The sequence below is a fragment of the Tamandua tetradactyla genome, chromosome 11 (genome assembly GCF_023851605.1).
Source record: "Tamandua tetradactyla isolate mTamTet1 chromosome 11, mTamTet1.pri, whole genome shotgun sequence".
Lineage (NCBI taxonomy): Eukaryota > Metazoa > Chordata > Mammalia > Pilosa > Myrmecophagidae > Tamandua > Tamandua tetradactyla.
The window spans coordinates 100,922,432-100,949,068 of record NC_135337.1 but is presented as its reverse complement, the minus strand read 5'-3'; the positions used below and the strand labels follow the sequence as shown (position 1 = coordinate 100,949,068).

The window sequence follows — 26,637 nt, the reverse complement described above, 5'->3', positions numbered from 1 at the left end:
AACTACTTTCAAATAATTAACTCAGTGCTGATAATTTCATTCATAATGTTGTGGTATTGCTGTGAACTTCTATTACCCAAATTTTCTATCACCTCAGACAGAAACTTTGGACCATTTGAATGCATTCTCTACCCATGACCCAGCCCCTGATAAACTGTGTTCTAGTTTCTGACTCTAAGAATTTGCTTATTCTACTTATTTCATAGCAGCAAGATCATACAATATTTGTCATTTTGTGTCTGGCTTATTTCACACTACATTATGTGTTCCAGGTTAATCCATATATTCACGTGTTAGAACTACATTCACTTTTGTGGCTGAACAATATTCTTTGAATTTATGTTGCACATTTTGTTTATCCATTCATATATTAATGGACATTTGGGTTGGTTCTATATTTTGAAAATTGTCTATAATGCCTATGAATATCTATGTGCAAGTATCCATATGAGTCTCTGCATTAAATTCCTTTAGTATATACCTACAAATAGTATTGCCAGGTCTAACAGAGATTTGACCCAATCTAGCCATTCTACTTAGATCATTATTTTTATGTACTTTTGTCTTTAATAGTTCCTTGAAAATACTGAGGCAGTTATTCTCAGGATTCCCTGTGTATTTTCTCTATCCAGAAGATTCATTACATGAAGGCTTCCTTCTGATCATTTTCATCAATTATCAGTGCTTGTTATTATCATCAATTTTATTGTTGAATACATTTGATCACTTTTCATAGGAAATCAAAACAAAATTCAAAATTAGCTTGACAGGTTATATGCTTATAGAATCCCTCTGAATACAGAATATGCAGTACTCTAGCAGAAATAATCACAGAACTTCTTTTCTATTAATTGGTCTAAGGATAATCTTTGATATTTTTGTTTAATTTTATTCTTAGTGAGTGTCTTGTCTTCCCCCAATCATCAAAATTTGGCTATTTCAAAACTAAAACAGTGAATTCTATAACCATTCAACAGAAACTTAATAAGTGCTAAGCATAAATAAAACAAAAATGCTTCCCTACAGACTTTCAGTCTAGAGGTAAATGTATAAAGTAACAAAGGTAGACTCAGGAAGAGAGATGAGTAGATATAAAGGCATTGAGTTGAGAAAGGGCTTGTCTATCTCTTGGGACATGTGAAAATAATAATATAGCAGGAACATACTGAAAAATGGGTTAAAGGTTTCAACATATGGTTGGAGATGTAGCAAGATTAACCAGATAAATGAAGGAATTTTAGAAGAAGGCTAAGGTTTTGCAAAGGCAATTGGAAACCAAAGGAAGAGTTTAAAACAGGAGAATATCATAACTGTTAAATACCATAAATTATAAATCATATTAATATATTCAATGATCCCCCTGGCTTCTATCAGAAAATGAACAGTTTTATTTCTCCTAAAATTTTAACAATATAATTTCTCTTTAATGGAAACACTTGATGTTTTCAGCATGACAGTTACTTGCCGACCTCAGAATCTTGCTTCATCCAAAGTCCCCTCATGGCATTTTTCACTCCCACATTCCTCAGAGTATATATCATGGGGTTTAACATGGGTTCTACAATGGTGAAGGTCATGACCATTACTTTGTTTATGGGTAAGTGGCCACAGGCCTCATGTACCTGAAGATATATGGCACAAAAGATAAGGAAACAATGATGAGGTGAGAGCCACGGGTGGAGAGTGCTTTTTGCTGACCTTCATAGGGGTCAGAGGGTGACCATGTAGGTGGCAATGAGCATAAAGAAAATTGTCACATATGACACAATCATTGATGACGAAAAGGAGGCACAGGGTATGGGTATCCATGCAGGTCACTTTCAACAATGGAAACAAATCTCATATAGAGTGATCAATGACATTGAGGCCACAGACAGGTATTCGGTATGTAAAGAAAAGTTATTTCATTGTGTGCATAGTTCCCCCTGCACAGGCTGCTCCCAGCAGCACACAACACACCCAGGGACTCATAATGGTCTGGTAGTGCAGGGGCTTACAGATGACCATGTTGTGGTCATAGACCATAATCACAAGAAGATGATTCCCACACTAACGAAGAAATGTTCTACAAAGAGCTGAGCCATGTAACCTTCAAGATAGATGGTCGTCCTTTCTGAGAGGGAGTCCACAACCATCTTGGGGACAATGATGGAAGAGTAGGTAACATCCATGAGGGAGAAGGAAGTGAGGAAAAATATACATAGGTGAACTCAAATTGCGACTTACTTGTAATCATGGTTACCACAATGAGTAGGTTTCTCATCATTGTGGCCACATACATGATTAGAAACACAACTGATAATATTTTCCACAGTTCTGGATTCTTTGTAATACCCCAAAAATGAATTCTGTCCCATTGTTTTTATTTTCCATTTTTTCTAATATGATATGATATGAGTTGATAACACATAGTAACATATGACTTATAATAGTGATTATTTGGCTACATTTGTTTCTAGAAACTCAGTAATTTCTAAATTTTATTCATTAATTCATCCAATATCCAATCCTTTACCTTTAAGTATTTGTTAAGCTTAAAAGAGAGATAATCCACAATGCATTTTCTCCTCTTTCTTTAAAGTGATTTATTCCATGTGAAATAGGTTTTCTTTCTCCTTCTCCCTTTATGAATGCTATTATTAATAGGTAACTTTACTGATTATCTATCAGGATCCAGGCACCAGTGTCCCTATGACTAGCTCTATTTTACAGATGAAGGAACTGAGTCTCATAGAGTTTAATACACTTAACAAAGCTGCATAGCTGGTAGGTACTGAAGACAGAACATAGACAATATTGTCTGTCTCCAGAATAAGTGCCCTAAATATCAATCATGCTTGTCCAGTAGTTAAGTTATGAGTTTATTATTTACCAATCACTGTGCTAAGAATGATACAATTGTCCCATTTTATCTTCAAAACCACTTGGTGAAGTTGGCTCATTTTCCAACATTCTTCAAATAATACAGTATTTATTCAACAACGCATTAGTTATTTTACAATTTTGTGCTATACTTCTACTAAATGGTCAAAATACACCTAAAACTAATGATTATATAATTGCTGATTAATATGTTCCTCAATGATGAAGATTACAAACCATGATAAGCTGGCAAAGACCCAGATCTTCAGTATAAATGAAACTGAATCAACCAAACTCATTTCTTTCAGTTGCCATCATTCCCTAAATAAATGTAGAATACAGGAACAAAATAATTACAACTATTAAACAATTAGCTTTTAAGTTCACTGTGTTGGTGGTCATGGTGTTAAGCATGATACCTGTTTTATCTCACGTAGTACTTATGGTCACTTATAAATTAGGAACCACTGCTCTTCGCATTTTAAAGAAGAGAAAACAGGCCTAGAGAAGTCAAATGCCTTGTTTAATATTGTACAGCTAGCGTGTTGGGGTACTGGTACTTTGATTGCACAGTGCAGAGTCTTAACCACCCTGTGCTTCACCTGGAAAGAAGAACAGTCTACATGGTGTTTCAGAGAAGTTTCTATTGCAACCAAGAAGAGAATCTACAATGAAAACTCAGTTTAAATTGCTGGTGGCTTTTATGTGAGGCTGGCTATCATATGGTAGGAACTTTGCAAAGAGTGTAGCTTCCAGTTGACTTTTAGATTATAACACTCTGTGAGTGCAGAGAGATCACACTTGCTTTTCACCAACCCCAGCCCTCAGCTGCACCATTACATAAAGTGGAGAAAGATCAGAGAAGATTATTGAAGTGTCATGATATTCATATAACTCACCCATCCTAGCCCTGGCGCTGAGGTGTTTCTTGCAGAGGCAATTGAAAGTATAGGAAAGAAAATGTGAGGTATATTTGTTTCAGGATTGTGTCACTTAGTCTGTTATTTGGGCATGTTACCATCATCTCTGTTCCTCAGCTTCCTCATCTTCAGAGTGAGTATGACTCACTGGAAGAATGGTACCCTGAGACCATCAGCTCTCTTCAAACACAAAAGGTTTTTATTTGCATTATTTATTTATGCCTCTGGGTAAGATTTACTTGAGGGAGTGGTTCATTTCCTAGTAGAAAACAGAGAGAGAAAAATAGTTTGATATCCACAGCTCTAGATAATACCTAATGCCCTACCAGTCCTTAAGTGTTGGACCTTAGAATGAGTTCTTATTGACACAAGACCAAATTAAAGATTTCCATCTGATATTCCACTCTCCTCATCAGCCCCACCCCTCCTTACACATTCAGCTGCATTTCTCTGTTCTTTTTTTATTATTCCATTGTCTATGGCAGCTGCTTCCAACCACATTCACACCCAGTTTCATTCCATGGAAACCTTTTTACTGGAATCACATACAGCAAATTCACCTCAAATTCACAGACATGTAACTTGATTGCTTTGTTATATCATCTTTCCTAAACCTCCATTCATATGTACTAAAGAAGGATTGCATGGTGTATTAATTAAACTGTTAAAATAAATAATAGTAGGGGGCAAAAGGATATAGGATATTTCAAGCTTCTTTTTAATTTTTATTTCTATTTGTGGATTAATGAAAATGTTCTGTAATTGATTGTGGAGATGAAAGTTCATCTGTGTGAAGACACTCTGAGCCACTGATTGTATGATTTGGATGGACTGTATGGCATCTGAATATATCTCAATAAAATTGCATTTATAAAATAAGGAAAAAAGAACAGTTTGTGCAGTTATTTCATGAATATGAGCAAATGCAGTCTGTTCTTAGATTAAGAAAAGAAAGAAAAAATGGAAAGTAAAATTAAGTGTATGCATTTGTAGATCAATTACTTCAGGTATAATTTCAACAAAATTACACAATTTTAAGCATTAGATGCATTCCTATAGTCAGGTGAACTTTTATAAATGTATAAATCCATGTAATCACCACCACAATCAAAATGTAGATTATTTCCATCAAGCTAAAAGAGAATCTTTTTGCCATCTGTAGCCACTCACTTTTTGCAGTTCTTACAATCACTTCTTCTATTCACAGTAAGTAATCATTTTTTATTGCTCACTTTGAATAGTGAGCAAACATAAAACAACTCTGGAAATTATTTTCCTACCAGGTGACCTAAATATCTTTTTATCTAATTCTGTAATTCTCATGTGTCTAGTAGTGTTGAAAAATTGAAGAAAGATGTGTTTGAGATGAGCAACATCCAAAAAATATCACCCAAGTAACTGTGACCAGCTCAAGGCAAAAATGAGAAATTTCTCCAAGGACACCTGACATAAATCCCTGCTTTAAACCCTAATTATGCATAATCCAGAATACAGTGACCTAACATTTGGAATATTTGGAGTGTTACATCAAGATCACTTGACCCTGAAGTAATGTAATTCATAGTACCATATTCTCAACTCATAAGCAAGAAACCACTGAGCTGGATGCAAATTTGAATGAATGAAATAGTTTTACTCCCAATTCCACCCACATCAGGGCCTGCCTTCCCCAAATATATACTGTGGAGACTTCAGGCAAGGATCATTGGCTTAGGGTTTACTGTCTGTTTCCTTTTACCTCTTTTTACTCTAGTGCCTTGTCTAATTAGGGACTGAGTTTCAGAATTCTTTCTGATCTTTAAATCTTATATTTGTGCCATCTTGTCTGCAGCCGTCTCGTTCGGCTTCTGATCCCCGGCCGGCGAAGGGAACAGGAGGGGAGAAAGAGACAGGCGCAGGCAAACCGACTCGAGTGATAAACACGGGTTCGAGGCACGCAACGGTTGTGAGCACAGACCTTTACTGGAGTTAAGCTTGCATTCTCTGTTACAGGTTCCACGCGGGACAAGATACCCCGCGGGGGAACAACCTCTATGCGGCCGTCAGGTACGGCTCCCTGTGGGTCGTCTCCACCCACCCTGTCCGGGTAACCTCTTATATACTGTGCCCAAACCCAATAGGTTAGTGCCACGTATACAGAGGTGATTGGAAGATAGGGTTGGTGGGCGCGTGCGTCATACGCGGAAACAGGATGCGGGCGCCATCTTGGCTCACTCGATGGGCGGGGGGAACTCTAGAGCAGGCTGCAGCGCGACCACTAGGCCTGACCCGGGAGGCGGCTCTCCACATCTCCCCCTTTTTTATTTTGACCCAGTGTCTCCATTGATGAGTGAGCTCCCGTGGGCCTGAGCGGCCCACTACATGTTTTGGTGCTTTGGGGAGTCTGGACTAGGCTTGCTAGGCACCAACCAGAATGCCTCCTCATATAGAGACCGGAGAGCCCGTGAACTGGAAACGTGACTCTCCCTGCAGTGCTTCGCCTCGCAACTGGGTTATGTAGGGGGGTAGGAGAGCGGCAACCAGAGTCGAGAGCGTCATTAGGTGTCTCTGTGCAATGGCCGGAGTCTAGTCTGGCCAGGACCGTGACCCCGCCATAGAGATCATCCTTTAGACAAAAATTATGACTTCTGGTGCCGCCTTTTACACCCGGGACACGGCCATGGGCTTTGCAGCAGATCCTGTTTTCGAGCGCCCCGCCCTGAGTGGCCGGGACGGGTCATACGGTGAGGGGAAGGACTGGGTAGCGGGACGGTCGTTGCCAGGAGCATCAGGGGCGAGTGACATAGCCAACATGGTAGTGACACGTAATTGCTGCTGTGTCTGGAACAAGCGTTCTAACAAACATTTAACAGTGACTAAGCCCACTAATAGTCCCACTGCCACGAGGATCCAAGTAGTCAAATTGGGCCAAGAGAACCATGAGGTGACTCGGTTCCACAGACTTTGTACAGTCTCGACCAGTTTGGAAAGGTCGAAGTCAACGGGGGTCAACTTGATATCCCCAAGCACTCGAAGGTCTGAATCCACCTGTTGGGAGAGGTTAGTAAAGGTAGGGAGGTTTTAAAGCTGGTCCCCTTTCTATATGATAGAAGGGTGACTAGCGCTCCTGTTGTCATCTTGTCGTTCGTCGCCATCATCAGCAGAGTTGGAGACCGGATCTGGTGGCTCTGGTTGGAGGCTTATCAATTTTCTGGGCAACAGTTCCTTGGCGTCCTCGGGCGACGTCACGGTTCTCACCAGTCTTTCCGGAACCCACACAGGTTGACGTCCTGGTTCCTGGGGAAAAACACAAACAGAGCCTCTGGCCCAGCTGAGCACTGGGTCAGGGCCTTGCCATTGTCCTGACAGGACATCCTTCCAACGAACTAGACCTCTATGTGGAGGACTCGGAGTAGTGTGCTGAAGAGCAGGTGTCATTCCTAGTGAATTTTCATTTAAAAAATTATATGTAAATAAGGCTACAGACAGTTGAGCCTTCGGGGACAGGCCGTGGCCTATTCCCCCTTTCTGTTTTTTGAGCAAGTCTTTAAGAGACCTGTGTGCTCTTTCAATGATTCCTTGCCCTTGAGGGTTGTAGGGGATACCATGTTTTAATTGTACTTCCATATTATCACAAAATTTTTGGAAGGTTCTACTGGTGTAAGCTTTGCTCCCAGGAAGGTGACAATCTCGGTCCTCTGGATCTTCTCAGGGGCTACTTCTAGGTTGGCTTTTCTGAGTGTAAGAACTAAATGTGACAGCGCAGTCTTAAGGAGATCTGTGTCTTCGTGGGTCAGCAAAATGTCATCCATGTAATGAAGGATCTTTACTTGGGGGAAGTGCTGCCGGGTATCGGCCAGTTTTGCAGCAACATACAACTGGCACATGGTAGGGCTGTTAGTCATGCCCTGGGGCAGGACTGTCCACTCAAAACGGTGACAGGGCTCCTCTTGATTTAGAGAGGGCACAGTAAAAGCAAATTTTGGGGTATCTTCAGGGTGAAGTGGAATGGAAAAAAAGCAGTCTTTAAGATCCAAGATGAAAATGTACCAATGCTCTGGTAGAGCTGAAAGAAGGGGCAGCCCCATCTGAACAGGTCCCAAGGGCTCCATGCAATTATTAATAGCCCTTAAGTCATGCAGCAGTCTCCATTTGCCTGATCTCTTTTTTATGACAAATATAGGGGTGTTCCAAGGTGATGTGGAAGGAATGATGTGGCCCTTTTTTAGTTGTGCTGACACAAGAGTGTGTAACGCTGAGAGTTTTTCCTTTAGTAAGGGCCACTGAGGCACCCAAACCGGGGTCTTGGTTTTCCACCTTAGTCTTATAGGTGTGGGTGGGAATCTCCCCTCAGTGGCCCCTGGGAAAAACCCAGGCCTCATCTGTCAGAATTGGAGACAGCCTGTATAGGCATTGCGCGCCCCTGCAATGAGGCTCCTAAGCCTTTGCCAGGGACATATCCCATTCCTTTTAACAGATGCTTAGAAGTTGGAGAACAGTTACTGGTCAAAGTAACGTCCATCTGGGCTAGAATGTCTCTTCCCCATAAGGACACGGGCAGGGCTAATACATAAGGCTGAAAGCTACCTTGATGTCCTTCTTCATCTGCCCATTGAAGGGCAGCAGCACTCAGCATGGGTGCTGAGACCTGGCCTATTCCTCTAATGGTGTCCTCCGCCTTGCACGTCGGCCAGGCGGAGGGCCATTCCTGTTGTCTTATGATCGACCGATCGGCCCCGGTATCTAGCAGGCCCATGAAGGGTCTGCCTTGTACCTTAATAGTTAGCATGGGTCGAGACTCCAGGGACATATGGAGGCCTTCAAAAACTTCCCCAGTAGATCCAAATCCTTTATCTCCTCTCTGTCCGGGTCTACTCGGAAAGAATGAATGCAGGCTGGGTAAGAGCAGGAGCTGTGCCAGCCTATCACCCTTTGCGATGACCAGAGTGCCTTGCTGAGATTGTACCATAACTTGGGCATAGCCTGTGAAATCTGAATCTACAATGCCTGGTATGACTGTTAACCCTCCTAGGGCTGTGGATGCTCTTCCTATTATGAGTCCTACGGTACCTGGTGGTAAGGGCCCTTTAAAGGAGGTCCCCACCAATCGGACGCCCATGGAGGGGGTCAGTACGAGTCTGGAGGTGGCACGGAGGTCCAGTCCTGCTGAGCCAGGGGATGCGCGAATTTGGACGGGTGTTGTGTCGCCGGATGGCATGCAGGGGGGTCCACCGAAAGGGTGGACCCCCTCTGCCCGTTTTTTGGGTCCTGTTCAGGACGGCCAGAAAGGCGCACACCCTGCGCATTGAAGGCTGACCTACAGTCTTCTGCGCGATGGGGTCCCTTGTGGCAACGGCCACATAGCCTGGTTGCCGCATATGGTCTACCAAACTGTTGAGTGGCAGGTGGTTGGCCTTTATTGGGACAGTTTCTCTTAATGTGTCCCAACTGGCCACAATGATAACATCCTCTTGGCTTTGTTCCTAGGTCTTTGGATTTCTTTGCAGCTACTTGTAAGGAGCTGGCTAGCATGGCAGCTAGACCTGCATTAGTTAACGGGCTACCAGCATCTCTACAGAGCCGAACCCAATCTGTCAGGCTTTTTCCCCTGTTTTGTACTAGGATGACTTTACATTCCTTGTTGCACTGCTCAAATATCATTTGTTTAACTACGGTCTCTGCCACTCCTGGATCTGAGAAAATTCTCTCAGCCGCAGTTTGCATTCTGGCTACAAAATCCACGAATGGTTCAGTGGGGCCCTGGGGGCCTGCGTACGCAGGCGGGGGGCACAGCTGTAACTGCCCCTCCCTAGACCAGCCTGTAGGGGGTTCCGGGTCTCGCAAAGGAGGGCCACTGTAATTACCTAATTCGGCCACCAGAGGGAGCCCGTGGTGAGGGTTTTTGGCGAGATCACCAAAACCATTCACCGGAAGCCGCCGCGCCCCTGCAGCAGGCGCTGGCGGGGCGGAAGGCTGCGTGGGTGAGACAGGGGGCCTCCCCCAATCGATCAGCGAGGCGCGTCTGCACCCTCGGTCTCATCACCATCTGACTCTGAGTCAGAGGTGTCTGAACTAGTGCTTGACTCTGGCGGCTTGCGAGGTGGCGGCTCACTCTTACAGGAGCCGTCTGCAGACGAAGCCGACCGAAGGGTCTTTAAGGGAGCTAACAAAGGTGAACTTCCGGACTGCCCCATGTTTGCAGTCGGCACTGTACTTTAATCACTCGGAGAGCTCTTCCGAGTCCCCGGGGCTACCTGAAAGCCCGCGGGCCTTAACTCTCACGTAATAAGAAGTACTCACCTTCTCGCGGTGATCAGGCGCGGGAAGTCCGCTGCGAGCTCAGGATGCACGTCCTTCTCAGTTCAAGAAGAGACAGTACGGCTCTCCTTGCAGAAGAGGTGTCGAGAGAGGAGGTTCCCCGTACGGGCCACCACTTGTCCGCAGCCGTCTCGTTCGGCTTCTGATCCCCGGCCGGCGAAGGGAACAGGAGGGGAGAAAGAGACAGGCGCAGGCAAACCGACTCGAGTGATAAACACGGGTTCGAGGCACGCAACGGTTGTGAGCACAGACCTTTACTGGAGTTAAGCTTGCATTCTCTGTTACAGGTTCCACGCGGGACAAGATACCCCACGGGGGAACAACCTCTATGCGGCCGTCAGGTACGGCTCCCTGTGGGTCGTCTCCACCCACCCTGTCCGGGTAACCTCTTATATACTGTGCCCAAACCCAATAGGTTAGTGCCACGTATACAGAGGTGATTGGAAGATAGGGTTGGTGGGCGCGTGCGTCATACGGGGAAACAGGATGCGGGCGCCATCTTGGCTCACTCGATGGGCGGGGGGAACTCTAGAGCAGGCTGCAGCGCGACCACTAGGCCTGACCCGGGAGGCGGCTCTCCACACCATCTCACTTTTTTCTTCCATTTCTTTTTCCCTAAATCACTCTTCTTTTTCATATAACCCATGTAGAAGAGATCAAACATTAGGCTGAAAGCTTAAGCTTCATTTTTAACATTGCATTTGTTTAGGAAATTGCAGAAATTTTAATAAACATATTTGATTAAAATCATTTACATTATGACACTTAGGACCAACAACCATTATTTTAATTAACATTAGTAGAAAACTAGGGGAATTTAATAAACTTGTCAAAGTTCCAGATTTATGGAATAGTGTCAGAATTAAATGATATCACATTCATTTTTCATGATTCCAGGTTTTGCTTTACCAGTCTTTGGTAAGTTTGATGTCTCTCCATTGCTAGGAGATTGATAGTATCTTTCTCTTGAGCAGGGTATATAGGTGAAGTGGGGGCAGAGATTTGATGACACAAGTGCCACCTCACTGAAATGGAAGATGTCCATCAGGGTAGAGGAGAAGAGAGGAGTATTCTGTAGATGAAACCTGTGTTTGGAGGGTCTTGCCTGGAATTAATTGGCCCTGTGCTTTGTTTTGCTTCTAACTGTGAAATAGCTCATTGAGTAAATTCTTCAGGGACAGAAGAGAAATGGTGTCTATCTTGGCCCTCTGGAGTCTGAAAATACGTTCTGAACATTAGTGAACTTTTGTGAAATCCCTATATATATGCAGTGGAAGAAGAAGAAATGTTTAATTCATCTGTTCTGTAAGGGAGTATTTTGGGGTAATAAAGCTGGTAGTAGAGATGTGTCTACCAAAGAATACTTGTAATATCATCTATTTTTTCTAGAGATTTCTGATGGAAGACATACCAAACTTACTTTTTCCTATCAGCATCACAGATTCTTTCATCAGGTCTAACTCAGGTTTTCTAGAAAGGGTGGCCACTCTATAGCTCCTGAAACATAAGTCAATAGTGATTCTTTCTTAAGTAAAATTTGTTTCTTGCAAATGCAGTTAATATGGTTTATCCTCTAAGTAAACCAGCATTGAAAAAGAGAAAACTATGAGCTCTCTAGTGGGTGTCATCTTTTTGGCATACAGGAAGAAAGGTAAGTTTATAAGAGCAATTGTTTCCTCTTTGCTGCCACTTTAATTTTTAATTTAAATTTTAATTTAAGAAAAGGTTTCATCAACCTAAAAAAAATCATTTTTTAAGAAAAGGAGAAGTTGCCATCACCTAGTTCCTGAGGAGTCTGAAATTTCTGGAAAATTTCTCACTGTGTTGTGATGATATCGATGTTTCAGAAACCCACAACTTTCACTTACCTTTGTTTGATTCAAAAATGTCTCAAACCAATTTTGATTTAAAAAGAGAGGGAAGGGAAGGAGAAAGAAGTACAACATTTAAAAGGTGCAGATTCCTTATTTCTAAGGTTAAGGTCAGGAAAAAGAGAGGCATCCATCGGGTGTGCAGGTCCTACTGTCACACATGCATGAGGCCAAAAGCACTCAAAGAATTATTTTCCAATAATGGTTCTTTCTCAGCTTTACACTCTGTGTTTTTTCTTGTTCCATATCCTGATTATTTGTCTTTTTTGACTCTTGCTTACAGTGACATTTTTTCCTTCTTGTTCTGACTCCTTCCATCATTCTCTAACCACTATCCTCACTAATACTTTTCAAACATACATTTAATATGCCGATTTTTATCCATGTACTGACCACAACAAAGGCTTCCTTCTTTGCCTTTTTATATAATTGATTTTGTTTTAATTCTGTCTATATGGTTGGAGTATGATGTCTTGAATGGCAGGGTGGGGTGGGTGTTTAAAGGAAATGGCCATGGTGCATGAAGGCTTGAATTGTGGTCTTGGAACCACTGTCATGACTCACTGACAACTGTCTCCAAAATAGCCTGAGAATGAACAAAAATATAGTGTAGGCTCAAATGAATAAAAATGCTAAAGCAAAAGTGAATGGATATAATTAGGGGTCATATTATTTTCTTAAACAAACTTTTTGTTGCTGAAGAGTGGTTGGCTGTACAAAGAGAGTTGTTTTGGGAAATTTAGGAAGGCTTCTCTGAGGAGTTGAAGAATGAACTGGGTACTATTTATAGAGGCAGAAATGGATATTTGAGTCTATAGCAGAGGAAAAAACAGTCAGCTACTGTGAACTGTATTGAACTGTGAACTAATTAAAGAATTGATACTGAGTGTACACAAATGTAAGTTTTGGCTAGCATATGCTTAAGAAAAATACCTGACAGAATAATGGAAAGAAATTCCTTGTCATTTCCATGGAATTAAGGGCTTTGACAGTCATGGTCAAGATCCCAAACATTAAAGAGAAAAAGGAGAAAAAGGGAGAAGTGAAAATAGAGAATCACTGAATGAATTTTTAGTCTTCTTTCCTGTGTAGAAACTTAGAATAGGTATCTCAAAAAATGCTTCTGAGGATCCATCACAAGAATTCCCAGTGATTATTTGTGAAAATGAGATTCATGAAACTTCAACTTAAATTTCTGATATGCATGGATTAATAATTTCCACAATGAAAGAAACATAGCATGGCATCCAAAGTTCTATTTATCTTCCACTAAATTAAGTGACACATTCTATTTAAAATTTAATAAGTACTAAATACTGTATAAAAACAATTATTATGTTCTATGCTTTAGGAAAAACAAAATGATGCTCTTAAAGCTGAAAGGAGAGTTTCTTTTGTTGAGTCCACTCATTTTTCAAATAATGCATTTAGACTTAGGTACAAACCAATTTGACTAATTTCAATAGTCTTATTAAAGAGAGACAAGGCAATTCAACTCTTGGTCTCCTTATATTTTATGCCATTCCATGGAGATTGAGAGTGAGCACTTCTCATTCTTCATTATGAAAGGAACTGCCACATCTAGAGATACTAATAAGTCAGACTTGGAGTGACTATGAGACTACTTTTCACATTGTTGGAGCCACAAAAGCCACATTGGGCTCTAATTCCATGGAACTAAAATACAGATGTCTTCATGGGGATCTGACATCTTGTGGAGGCACATTATTACAGAAAATTTAAAAAGAGAAATTGTACTAAATTCTATGAAGAAAATGATAGCTCAATTCCATTTTTAAAATCTGCCTGCTTTTTATTTTTAGGTGCCAGTGAAATCTTCATAAAAGCTGCTTTCCCATTTTTGTGGCTCTATATTTTCTGTATTGCCAATAGAAAAACATCAACAGTTTAAAACATGGTTTTATAAATTTTGCCTAGAAGGAAAGCTTATTTTCCCAAGCTTTTCTACCACAACTGTTTAGTCTGGTGAAACTAGAGTTTTCATATTGATCTACATGATATGGCATGTTCCGTAGTATTTCCATTATATTTTTCATTTTAGTTTTCACATTCAAACACCCTTATTCTTCTACTCTTTGCATATCTCTTTCTCAAACTTTTGAAATCAAAGAAATGTTTATTGTCCCCTATTATTGACCACTGATATTGACAACATTCTGCAATGGTTATTCTTTTTTAATTCTTTTTTCTTTATTAAAAACCTTTTATAAAATTCCTTCCTAGCTTCTGGTAACCTTAAGAAAACTAGTCATTCATGAGTGGCATGATTTCAGCCACTCAGCAAAGGAAATTAATTTCTAATATAGTTCTGCACCTTTATTATGGGCACCAGGACAAATTGAATCCATGTTTTCATAAATTTAAAAGGCCTCTTGGAAACTCAGCAGGAACCACTCATTGCAGGAACTGGGTACCTGGATTTTCTATATGTTTCACACATTTTAATTATTTAAACTTCAGAGTAACCCTGAAATATAGAGGGTTTCATTATTTCTGATTTACAAGTGAAAAAAATAAAGCCCAGAGATATCAAGAGACTATTTGAACATCACTCTACCGAAGGACAATGAAGCAGGGTTGACTCATGGCAGTGTGGCTTCAGACTCTATGCACTGATCAGTGTGTCCACAAGCTCTCATCAGAGTTTTGAATGTCTACATTTCAAAGAATCTGGTTTGGAAACTGACTCTGTCCCATTAAAGTTATAGCTTATCTCTGACACAACATTAATTCCTTACTGACCATTCTCTACTTTAGGAATTTGTACTCCTCTCTCTGCAGATGGTTTGTCCTCTCACATGCTGCCTTACAGTATAATGATTTTTTCTATATTAGTTTTAAAACTCATGTTAAGATGTTAAGAAGACTGTTTTTTTCACCATTCCTAGCAATTACTACAGCTCATTTTGATGCAACATATGAAACAAATGAGTATCATGGAAATATGTAATAAAACAGAACAAATATTATAATTCTGCATAATATGAAACAATGGACTAAGTAGCAATGGGAAAATTGACAGATTGGACTATATATATCATGAAACCAATGATGGTAAAAGAATTAAAATCACATAAAAAGTAATGCCATAATAATGAAAAAAGTAAAGACTATGGTTTACATATTGTTTGTTATTAGCTGGATTTTTATTTCTTCATTTAATCTGCACAGTAACCCTGGTTATTTTTAACATAACCTGAACAATATTACATCTAGTAAATAGTGTAACTAGGATTTGAACTTAGATAATCTGGGTCCAGTAATTGAACATTTAATGAAGATACACAATAACTATTTTGCTAAATGGTATCTATCTTTGGTGTAGTTATGGGATTAATAAACATGTACTGATATAAGATAAATCATTCTCAGAAGGGAAATATTTTTTGAAATAAATGTATAAAAGTATTAAATTTGTAATGAATATGAAATAAATATGTACATACAATTTCATTATTCTTAACCTAGTAAGATAATGGGATATCACAAGGCCTATCTTTGCATGGTCAACAATTCTTCCAAATATCATCAATATTGAAACATTGACCTGGTTTGTAGGTAAAAAGTTAAAGAGATATCTATATACATATACACAAAATTCTTACAGAGAATTTATGGAGGACATACAAGAAATACAATAGTTATATTTAGAATATAGGATTGTCAATTCAAAAAACTGGAAGAAAGCTTTCTATTATTCTTCTCACCTCTTTTACTTACCTGAATATTTCATCATTATCATGTAATATTTTGTAATAAATATATATTGAATAAAATTATACAATATGTAAAAGAGTTTTTATAATATAGCAATAACAATAAAAATTAGGCAACAGGGGCAACAATATTGGATTTGGAAAATTATCCCAAAGTTGTTTGTAGAATTGTTATTTATGAGAGTGAAAATTGAAAGAAGTTATATGTCTCTGTGGACATTGATCAAATGTTGATTATAAAAATATATGCATATCATCCTATTTATGTGATAGATATGGAAGCTATCACAACATAAGAGGAGTGTTTATAATAATTCTAAATGAAAATCAGAGTATAAATGGGATTATATGATTGTTTCAAATGCAAAAACTATGAACATAGCCTTGAAATAAAATAGTAAAAATTGTATGTTGGAATAATGAAATTTGTTTCTACAAATATTTTAGAAGAAAGAGCCTGGGGAATTCAGAGTTATTATGTATATATGTGAGCAAAACACAACTTGTTACAGAAATATTAGAAATTGAGGGCCAGTTCAAATTCAATTACAGAGTCACTCAATATTCTCTCTTTAGGCTGAGTAATAGGGTAGTTTCTAAAGTAAGATAGAGAGTAGTTTAGTTTCACTTCTGAAATCAACTTCAACATGTTACCCAGATATGTGTTTTATCATGAAAACTGATAAAACTGACCTCTTGAAACATACGTGAAACTTATCCAAATAGTTATTTGTAAAGCACATTCTACCCAAGATGAAAAAAAAAGGTAGGTTTTAGTAGACACACAAGTGAGTGAACTGAACTGAACTATTTTTTTTCAGGAGGGATTTGTAACATTATTAGTGCTTAACTTTACTGGAAAAGGGTCCAGTTTAAATCACATACATGCAGTTCATGATAGATACAATACAAATGTGGGTATCTGGGCATATATATATATGTACAAATATTTTTTTATAAATTCTTAAGACTGAAAATATGATAGGGTAAATATTTCCACTCAGTTTTCATGTAAAGGCCAAATTAAAAAATGATTAACACTTGATCAAGGAAAGAACAAACTCTGTATTTTTTACTCTTGGTAGTAATCATATTTTGTGAAAGATATTTTCTTTTGGCACCCAAATTCATTTACTTTAGTTCAATAAAATGAGGTCCTGAATCAATAGACAAATTTATAACAGGCCTTGTCATTTTTAGGTTTACAGAGGTTCCTAGGGAATTCTGATACATACCAGGATATTTTGAATTAATAGTGTGTAGTAGAACAGAATAAAGGAATTCAGAGTTCAGCCCACTGATCTTCCCAAGGTGTCACTTCTTTTTTTTCTCTGCAGATTAAATCTTTGTCAACTGTGTTCTACTTATAGCTATTGATAAGGTGATGAATAAGAGTGTGGCAGAATTCATTCTGTTGGGGTTGACCCAGGATGCTGGAATGCAGAAAGCAGTATTTGTGGTCTTCTTCATTCTATACCTTGCAACTCTTGTGGGAAACTTTCTCATTATGATAACTATTAAGGTAAGCCGGACACTGAAGAATACCATGTATTTCTTTCTCTTTTACCTGTCCTTGTCAGATGCTTGTTTCTCTACAACCACAGCCCCCAGGTTGATTGTTGATGCTCTTATCCAGAAAAATATCATTTCCTACAATGAGTGCTTGACTCAGGTCTTTGCATTCCATTTCTTTGGGTCCATGGAGGTCTTTGTGCTCATTATCATGTCTGTTGACCGTTATGTGGCCATTTGTAAGCCCCTGAGATATGCAACCATCATGAGTCATCGTGTCTGTGTTGTGTTGGTGATTTTGGCTTGGATGGGATCTTTTATCCATTCTTTAGGACAGATTTTCCTGATTTTAAGAGTGCCCTTCTGTGACTCCAATGTCATTGATCACTATTTCTGTGACTTGCAGCCCTTGTTGAAACTTGCCTGTATGGATACTTATGTGCTAAATTTGATATTTGTGTCTACTAGTGGTGCTATATGCATGGTGAGTTTCATAATCTTGTTTATCTCATATGTACTTATTTTATATTCCCTGAGAAATCACAATGCAGAAGGAAGGCGGAAAGCTCTCTCAACCTGTACATCCCATTTTATTGTGGTTGTAATATTTTTTGTGCCATGTATATTCATATATACACGACCACCAACCACATTTCCAGTGGACAAGATGGTGACAGTGTTTTATTCAATTGTGACACCCATGCTTAACCCTCTGATCTATACATTGAGAAATGCAGAAGTGAAAATTGCGGTGAAAAGTTTATGGTGTAGCAAGTGAAAAATTCAACTGCTGAATAAATTATGGAGAATCTAGTTTATATTTCCTTAGCATTTTACTTTATGTCATATGGGTAGGAAAGATAAAATATCTTAACAAGAAATAATTAACAATCTGTGCATGCCTCAAAATCAGTTTGGACACTTTGATGACTCAAATAAATTCTATCAACATTTGGGTATATTTGTATGGTAATTTAGCTTTATGTTCATAAGTTTATTCAAAAGAAGTATTTTGATTAACAACAACTGATTCAACATGTATGTATATGTGCCCAACAAATATTTTATCTAGATTTTATTCTAGTCCCTTATATAAGTTATCAACATAAGCTAGTCTAGAAGAGACTGGAAACTGAAAAAATCAAGTTGTTCTGTTGCCTACCTGAGGAATAGAAAATATGGCCCTAGAAGATACTGCTTTGGAAATTTTGCCTGAACCTGCCTTACTGTGGATCTAAATGCATGGACATTAAACCTTCAAAAACATTTGGAAGATCCAATGCAATCTGAAAAAGTTTAATCATCATGTGGATGGTGATGGACAGACCTTACATCTTGATGTCTTAACCAGTATCAGCCATTCAAGTGCCCTCCTGATTCTTTCACATTGCTCTTCACAAAGGACTGAGTAAAGAAAAAGTGAGAGTATTTGTCAGCTGAAACAAGGAGAAGGAAGACTAAAAAGCAATTAATGATGAAGAAAGAAAATTGTTAAACAGTGATAATTTTACCAGGGTAGAGTAGGAGCTTTATCTTCTTTATATTTCAGGACTCACATTATGTCTATGATAGGTTCTTATTTTCTAGAAGAAATGAGGTTTCAAAATATTTCTACTCTAGGTAACTCCCTGATACCTACCTAAAAGGTATGAGGAGATATGAAATAAACAGATTTTTGCTCCCTATAGAAACTCTAATCCTATGTCTTATTTTTTGAAATTACAGAGGAATTGAAAATTCATCTCTAATGTTTCACAAACTTTGACCTTTTAGATTTATATGGGAATGTTTTAAAATGGATATTTCCATTTTGAAGGTAACCTAAACTTTATGTATTACACCCCACACATTCATGCAAACACAAACACAACTTCATTTCCTCAGAATCAAGTAATCACATGCTATGTAAGGATTTATATTATTATTTACAATCACATTGGAACCAGGAAGTGCTACTGTAACTGATAGTGGCTAATGAGAAAAGAACGAGATGAATTTCATGAGTAAATGAAACATTTAAGTGACTTGATGTCAAAATATTATTACCTCACTCTGAAAGACCCCTAGTAATTAAGATACTGTATAGAAAGCTGGTGATATCATAAATATTTGTCTTAAATAGGATACTTGCAAGAGCTGTCAGTGCCATATTCATAGCTGACAATTTTGCTTTGTATGCCTCCAAATGAACATTCACAACTTTCCAAATGTAAGACTTAAAGTTCTTTTTCTAGAACATTTGAATCTAGTCCCATACAAATATTTTTCAATATTGTTGTTTCTTTAGGAAGCCACACATAATCAAAACAAAGCTTTAATTTTTTATTTCTGGTGCTCCTTCAACCACAATATAGTAGAAGATAGTCCTTATCTGCCTCTGAATAACAGATCAGAATGCGTCATTATTTAGGTGAGTCTAGTCAAACTTTCAGTTTCAACACATTGTTATATAAGAAACATTAACTAACAAATAGTTGCATCGGCAGTGGATCTCAAGATATTTATTTTAATTTAAAATGTGGTTGTATATTACTCCAACTGCAGAATCATGTGTTTTCACACTTAAAAGAAATATGTGGGGTAAAAACCTTCTAAACATGCAAAATTTTAATGTTAATTACACTATGAGATCTGATAATGGAGCTCCAGTGGTGTTGGGCAACGAGTGGCCTTTTGAAAGTGTAATGGGTAAAGAGCAGAAAGGGAACCACCAGAAGTCTAGTAAATAAGGGAAGGGAATCAGGCCTGAAAATCAGTGTCTGATTGGTTAGTACACTAGAGACCTCTTAAATGGTCCAAGGTTTCTATTTATAAAAAAAACCCTCCATGTCTGAGGATCTGGTCCCTGAAAAAGAATCACAGTATATTTGAGATATTCATCACAAGATTAAATATAAGGTTGTGTAGTGTTTTAAGGAATTATAGTACCTACTACTACAAATAACAACAGTAACCATGTAACTAAGGGGCTATTTGGGTCCCAAGAAGGTGACAACTAGCTACAGTGCTCAGTAGGAAAATACAGAGGTCTCTCTTCACACTCCATGAATCAGAGAGACAGGGTCAGACTTTAGCACTAGAGGTAGAGCATCAGTGTTTGAAGAAGTTAGAGTCAGCTAAGGAATTATATCTAGTCTTCTACCTTAAATATTCCCTGGGCCCACAGTTTAGCTTGGCACAAATATGTACCAGATACCTTTGGATGAAATTAAATGTGTTAATCAGAAATATCCTATTAGGTCAACTCTGAGAAAAGGCCAGCCAATAATGAGATTAAGAATTTTAATAAGAAGAAACTAAATCTATGATAATTTCAAGTATTCTGAGCCATTTATAATCCTTTATCCTTAAACAGTCTTTTGGATACAAACAGCTGTGGAAATGTTTACAGCTAGTAGGTACCAAATCACACTCAGATCCAATGAATTCACATTTATTTCTTTTTTTAATAATAATATAAAAGCATATAAAGAGGAGACTTTTTTAGTAAGTTGAGGTACATTTGCCCTTGTTTTCTCATGTCCAACTTTCCCCCAAGAAACAAAATAATAAATACTTACATGAGTATTTAAGATTTTGTAACCTACCTCCCAGACACTTCTTTCCTAAACTTTGTAAGTTCCAGGTTTATTTCTTTGGCTCGTGTATTTTTGGAGTGGGTTGAGGTAAGAAAATAGGTATATAGAGGCAGCCAGGTGAATAACTTGAAATCTGGTTCTAATTGTTAAACATTCTGTACAATCCCATCTGCCAAAACTTGTTAAAATTATGAATATTTAAGGCAATATTTCTACATATGAGACCAGACATTTTTGGTATATTTGTGGTGATGTTCTAAACCTGAGAAATATCAAGGGCTTTGAATTTTACATGTGTGTGTATGTAGTGTAAATTGAAGAATCACTCCTATTACATAAGATTATCATTTTTATCTTGCTCACAGTCTCTATGCTTTGCTGGCTTTGATGAAGCAAGCTGCCAGGCTATAAGCTGTCTTTGGACATATAAATATAGCAAGAAACAAAGGGCAGCCTCTAGCCAACACCCAGTAAAATATGAGGTCACTAGTCCAACAATTTGCCATGAACTGAATTTTGTCAACAACCACACAAGCTTGGGAGCAGATCTTTTTCCAATTGAGCCTTGAGGTGTGATCACATTACTGGCTGATGCCTTGATTGTAGGTTTGTGACAGGCCATAGAGGCACCCACTGCTTCATGGATTTGAGTTGTGTCCATGTTCCTGATACACAGAAACTGTGATATAATGTAAGAATTGTTTCAAGCCACTAAAATTGTAATAATTTGAAATGCAGCAACAGATAACTAGTTATGTACATAACCAAGCCTCTTCTCTCATTACACAATCTCACCAATTACTAATCTCATGTCCTGGTTTATACTCCAGACACTTTTTTATTTTATCAAAGTGAGACACTTCATTCAAGGAAGTCCATCTCTGAACATTAACAGACTCCAAATTGCCTTACAAATCTGAAGATCAGATCCTTATCTGTAGCTTTTTTATGAGGAGTTAGGAAATTTCTGAACTTTTCTCTTTATATATATAATTTGATGAAACTTCAGATTCCAGTGCTATACATTATTATGGTCAAGAAAACTATATTATTAGTGGAAAATATGCATAGTATTCAGAAAGGAATTTCATCTTTGTATGTGACTATAGTAATGGGAAATCCAAGTATAATCCCAGTAATACAGTCTTATTATATAAAAAGAAAAGAGGTTTCATGCATGTTTGAGTATTTATTATTTTAGAGTACTATAAGGATTCTATAAAAGAATGACAGAGTGGTTTAAAATATAGGAAGTTCATAGTTGAATATGAAATATTCATGTAAATGGTCCAGATGGACAGGGAAAAGTGTATCTCCCCCTCTTCTTCATTCATGGATTCAAGTTCTTTTCTAATGTTTTCTTGGTCCTGCCTAATGTTTTCATATTCAACATCTGATCCATTTGCTATCATCATTGATGTCTCCTGGGAGCTTGTCACAAATGGAGAATTCTGGGCTTGCCCCAGAACTGATGAATCATAATTTGAATTTTAACCCTAGGTTATTCATATGTACACCACTGTTTTTAAAGAATTTTCAAAGGGCTCTGTTATATACAATGGTGACACCAACTGCCTGGTTTCAGGTGGCAAGAGAAAGAAATAACCTTGGAGGAATACACATTCTACATTTTACACTTTGTCAGAAATATCCCTCCTACTTACAGTCTACCCACAAGAACTTACAGAGTTTAATACAGTAGCAAAGAGGACTGGGATATTTTGAGGAAAAAAATGCATGTGTACATGTTCCTGATACAAGTTTCCTCTGTTAGAGAGTGCTAGAAATCTACTAGCATGTGTTCTTTGATCATTTTTTTCCATTAATGAAAGTTCAAATAGACCAGCAAAACTCTTGAGCATCAGAACATTTTTGAGCATCAAAACAGTTGACTTTGAAGCTCATCCAAATAGATATATGGGGGAAATATTTAAACATACAAATTGTCTGCCATATTTGCATCTCATTGTTGCTCCCCCAAGAGTTCTACTTGGGAGGCCATGGACTTAGGTTAATTTTGGTACTGCTGAAGAGTGATATGAATTTTAGTGGATATCTAGCATTCTTTGACCTAGACATCTAGCAGCAGAACATGCACAGATGAGTATTTTATTCAAAATTCATTTCAATTTGACAAATACTTAGTAACTCCTTATTATGTGCAGCAATTTTATCTTTGTCTTCTGAGCACACATCCTAATTCACTATGCTATTATTAAAGGTCTAGTACCAAATACCAGACTTTTGTGAGTTCCCAAGAGTTGAAGAGTTTGAATGAATGTTTCTGAAACTAGAGACTGCTCTTTCATTTACAAGAATGTTTTAACTTGTACTTTTTTCCACTACTGCTTTGTAAAGCCACTTCTGAACTTACTATCATCCTTGCATATTTTCTATCATTATACTTATGGGTCTCAAGTCAATAAGAAGTAGAATTCCATACATTCTCAACCTCTTGTATGAACATTCCATTTACCTGCTGCTTTCTTGTTTCTCCTGTCTGGATATTACTTCCACTTAAATTGGTCATGTTTTCTCTCTCTCTCTTTTTTTTCTATGGACAGGCACTGGGGATCAAATCCAGGTCTCTGGGATGGAAGGTGAGAACTCAGCCTGCTGATCCACCATGCGCCGTCCTGTTTTCTCTCTTAAAGTTCTCATGTCAAAGGGCCTGAAGAAGAGTTTTTGTTATGAGTGTTTCTCATTGTTACCTAATTTCAGTTAAACTAGGCAACTTTAAGCCCTTCTTTTCAGTAATCTACTGTTTACCAGGTCATTCCACCTCATCCATTTAAAGTTTTGACTATTGGGTTATTGTAACTCCAACACATCTCTGCCATAAGTCTTGGTGATTTCAACATCCACAAAGATGATCTTTCAAGTATGCTGCCATATTAATTTACTGATTACTCAATTCTATTCCAAGAATCTTTAATCTATCTTAGATACTCAGTCCCATAGTTATAATCTAGATATTGACATTACCCTTCTATAATCTAAATTTCATACCCACTAATCTACAACCCCATCTTCAGTTTACATGTACTATAGTCCAACTCTAACAATTCCTAGATGTCACTGTGACAATCAAACCATTGATCCTGCCAAATTTTACATGGCAATAAGCATGCACTTGCCTAAGAAACTGCACAAGCTACTCCTTTTGCCTTAATTATTCTTCTTTCAGTTATGTGTCTCACTTAAAATCTCACTTCACTTCATCTATAGTAGAATTGCAACTTTTCAATATGCTTTTCCTGGAAACCTTATGGAATTGCAATCATCACTCACTAACATTTATGCTCCTTATTACTCCATCCCTGCTTAATTTTTCTCTTTAGCACTTATCATTAACCTATATGTCATAAAGTTTAATAATGATTAAACTTTTGTTTAATATGTATGCAACGCATGATTATAATTCATATGAGAATATATATATGTATATGTGTGTGTGTTTAAAAAACTTTACTGTATATTCCCATAGGGCTTGGCTCATAGGAAGAAGACAGTAATTTTGTTGAATTATAAATGAATCATACTAAATATACAAAAATAGACCTTTAGAGTTTGATTGGGGTGTGAAGCTAAAAGCTAATAAGATAAATTTCTGAAATGCAGAGATAACTTTTTTAAAGTCTCACAAGAGATTATTCTGTGTGGGGTCAAGAAGAATCCATCCGGTTCTTAGTTAAAAGAGCTATGGGTGAACAAAAGAGTTTTATGAAGCCTGTAACCCAGTTTCCTCATTAACTATTCAATTTGATTAAAATGATCATGCACCACTCTCTCTGCTTAATAGTGGAAAATATTAAGCCTATTTAGAGGATAATAATTTGAAGTGATTAATAAAAATGGCATGGTTTATACTGGGGCTTTGCAGATAAATTATAGCTGAGATGACAACTTATCTTAGTGGTATAAATAAAATGGTAAAGAGCAGAAAACAAAGAAATAGAAAACAAAAATGAAGAGAAAACATAAAATGTCAAAACCTGTTTCTTAGATTAACAGTACAAAATGGTAAAACCTTTCAACAGTGAGCAAGATAGAGCAAAGGAGAAGCACAAACTACCAGTATCAGAAAGGAGAAGGTGAACATCATTTCATTCCCAGCATATGTTAAAAAAGAAGATGATATTAACAAACTTATATCCATAAGTGCTTCCTTTTATAAGAAATTAATGAATATATTGATAAATAATATTTTACCCAACAGGAACAAGAGAAAATATAATGCCTCAGTATTCCATTATTTTGTTGTTTTCTTGCTCTCCACACCGGATGCTGGTGTTTCTGAAAGAGAAGCTATTGCCTGCCCTACAGTCCTTTAGCTGTCTTGCCAATAGTCATGGGCATGATCATTTTGTTATGTCCAAGAATGCAGTTACATCAATTGTTGAAATCCTTCTCACCAAGACAATATCAAGCTATATGGCTTCAGGAGTCATTTCTCTCAATCATTTAAAGAGAAATAAATGAACCTCATCTCAGATTTTCTAGAGAAAAAAATAAAAGAAGAAAGGCTTCCTAGCAAAATCTCCATATCCAAAAAATCCAATAGATGATTAAAAGGAGCTTAGCCACTGAAATTTGATAGCTTCATTAGTTATCAGAGCATGGTAAGTTTAAACCTTGTGGAATCCCATTGAGTAAATGTATATACTCATAGTGAAGAAGAGTGAAAATTATTGATGAGGAGGTAGAGCAACTGTAACCCTTATTCATTGCTTATAGAGATTAAATCAATACATTTACCTATGAAAGCTTTTTGGGATTACCTAATAAAGCTGAATATTGACATAGCCCATGGAGAAATATATATGAAAATCTCACATAAGGAAAAACTAGAAAAAACAATAAATTGTGTTATGACCATACACTAAATATTATGCAGCATTGAAACTGCATAAGCTACATCTATAAAATAACATGGAAATAATTGCACAAAGTGTATTGTGAGTGAAAGAAGGTGTAGACAAAATGAATGCAAGACTTGATTTCAATTATATGAATGTCAAAGAGAGAAAAATAAGCCATGGTTTAAGAATCAGTATAGTAGTTACCATTCAAGAGGCAAAACACATATTAGGACTTTAGGATGCTAGTTGCAATATTTTAATCTTGGTGCTACTTACCTGACAGTGTTCACTTTGTGTGTCTTGGTGTGTTACATTTATCTGCATAGTTTTCTCTGTGCATTTTCTATACATATGCAGGAAATTATTTTGGTTTGCTAAAGCTGCCAAAATTCAATATAACAGAAATGGCTTGCCCTTTGAAACAAGGATTTATTAACTTAGAATTTACAGTTCTTAGTCTGTGAAAATAGCCTATGAAAATACCCAATTCAAATGGCATCTAAAGAACAAGATTCTGAAAGTTGTCTATCTATTTCTGGGGTTCCTTGGACACATAGCAAGGCAAAAAGTGATGTTTGCTACTCCTTTCTCCACATTTCATCTCATATTCTCTTGTTGCTTCTCTGAAAATTCATCTGCCAAGACAAATTGGTGTTCAATGGGTAGCTTAAATCCAAATGGCCTCTTTACCTGACAAATAGGTAGCAGAAAATAAACTCTAAGCTCTTGTTCTCTCTTGGGAGAGAGACTTCCTTGCTTTCTCACTTTGTGTCAGAGGTTTTTTCTTCTCACACTGATTCTTTGCAGGACAAAGAATAATTGCTATATGTGATGCCACCCACAAGTTGTGCCCTGTGTGGGGAAAAAAAACATGGAGTAAGCCTTCATCTATGGATGTAGAGGCTCCAGCTATGGATATAGGACCAGGTGTAGAAGATCAATATCTGTAGTGGAAGAGAATCATAGCTGCAGCATAGAAACGAAAACCATTCATCCAA

General features: G+C 37.8%; 1 protein-coding gene across 2 annotated transcripts; it reads left to right on the top strand.

The window, feature by feature from the left end:
* The first annotated feature begins 14,954 nt into the window (after positions 1–14,954).
* On the top strand, positions 14,955–24,383 carry LOC143649755 (olfactory receptor 4C11-like). 2 transcript variants are annotated; one of them, XM_077119677.1, is made up of 3 exons: positions 14,955–14,971; positions 17,083–17,973; positions 24,380–24,383. In XM_077119677.1, exons 1-3 carry the CDS (start codon positions 14,955–14,957, stop codon positions 24,381–24,383), a joined length of 912 nt encoding a protein of 303 aa, XP_076975792.1. The 2 variants fall into 2 exon arrangements, with proteins under 2 accessions (XP_076975792.1, XP_076975793.1); XM_077119678.1 differs by lacking the exons at positions 14,955–14,971; positions 24,380–24,383 and having other exon boundaries at positions 17,072–17,977.
* Positions 24,384–26,637: the final 2,254 nt, after the last annotated feature.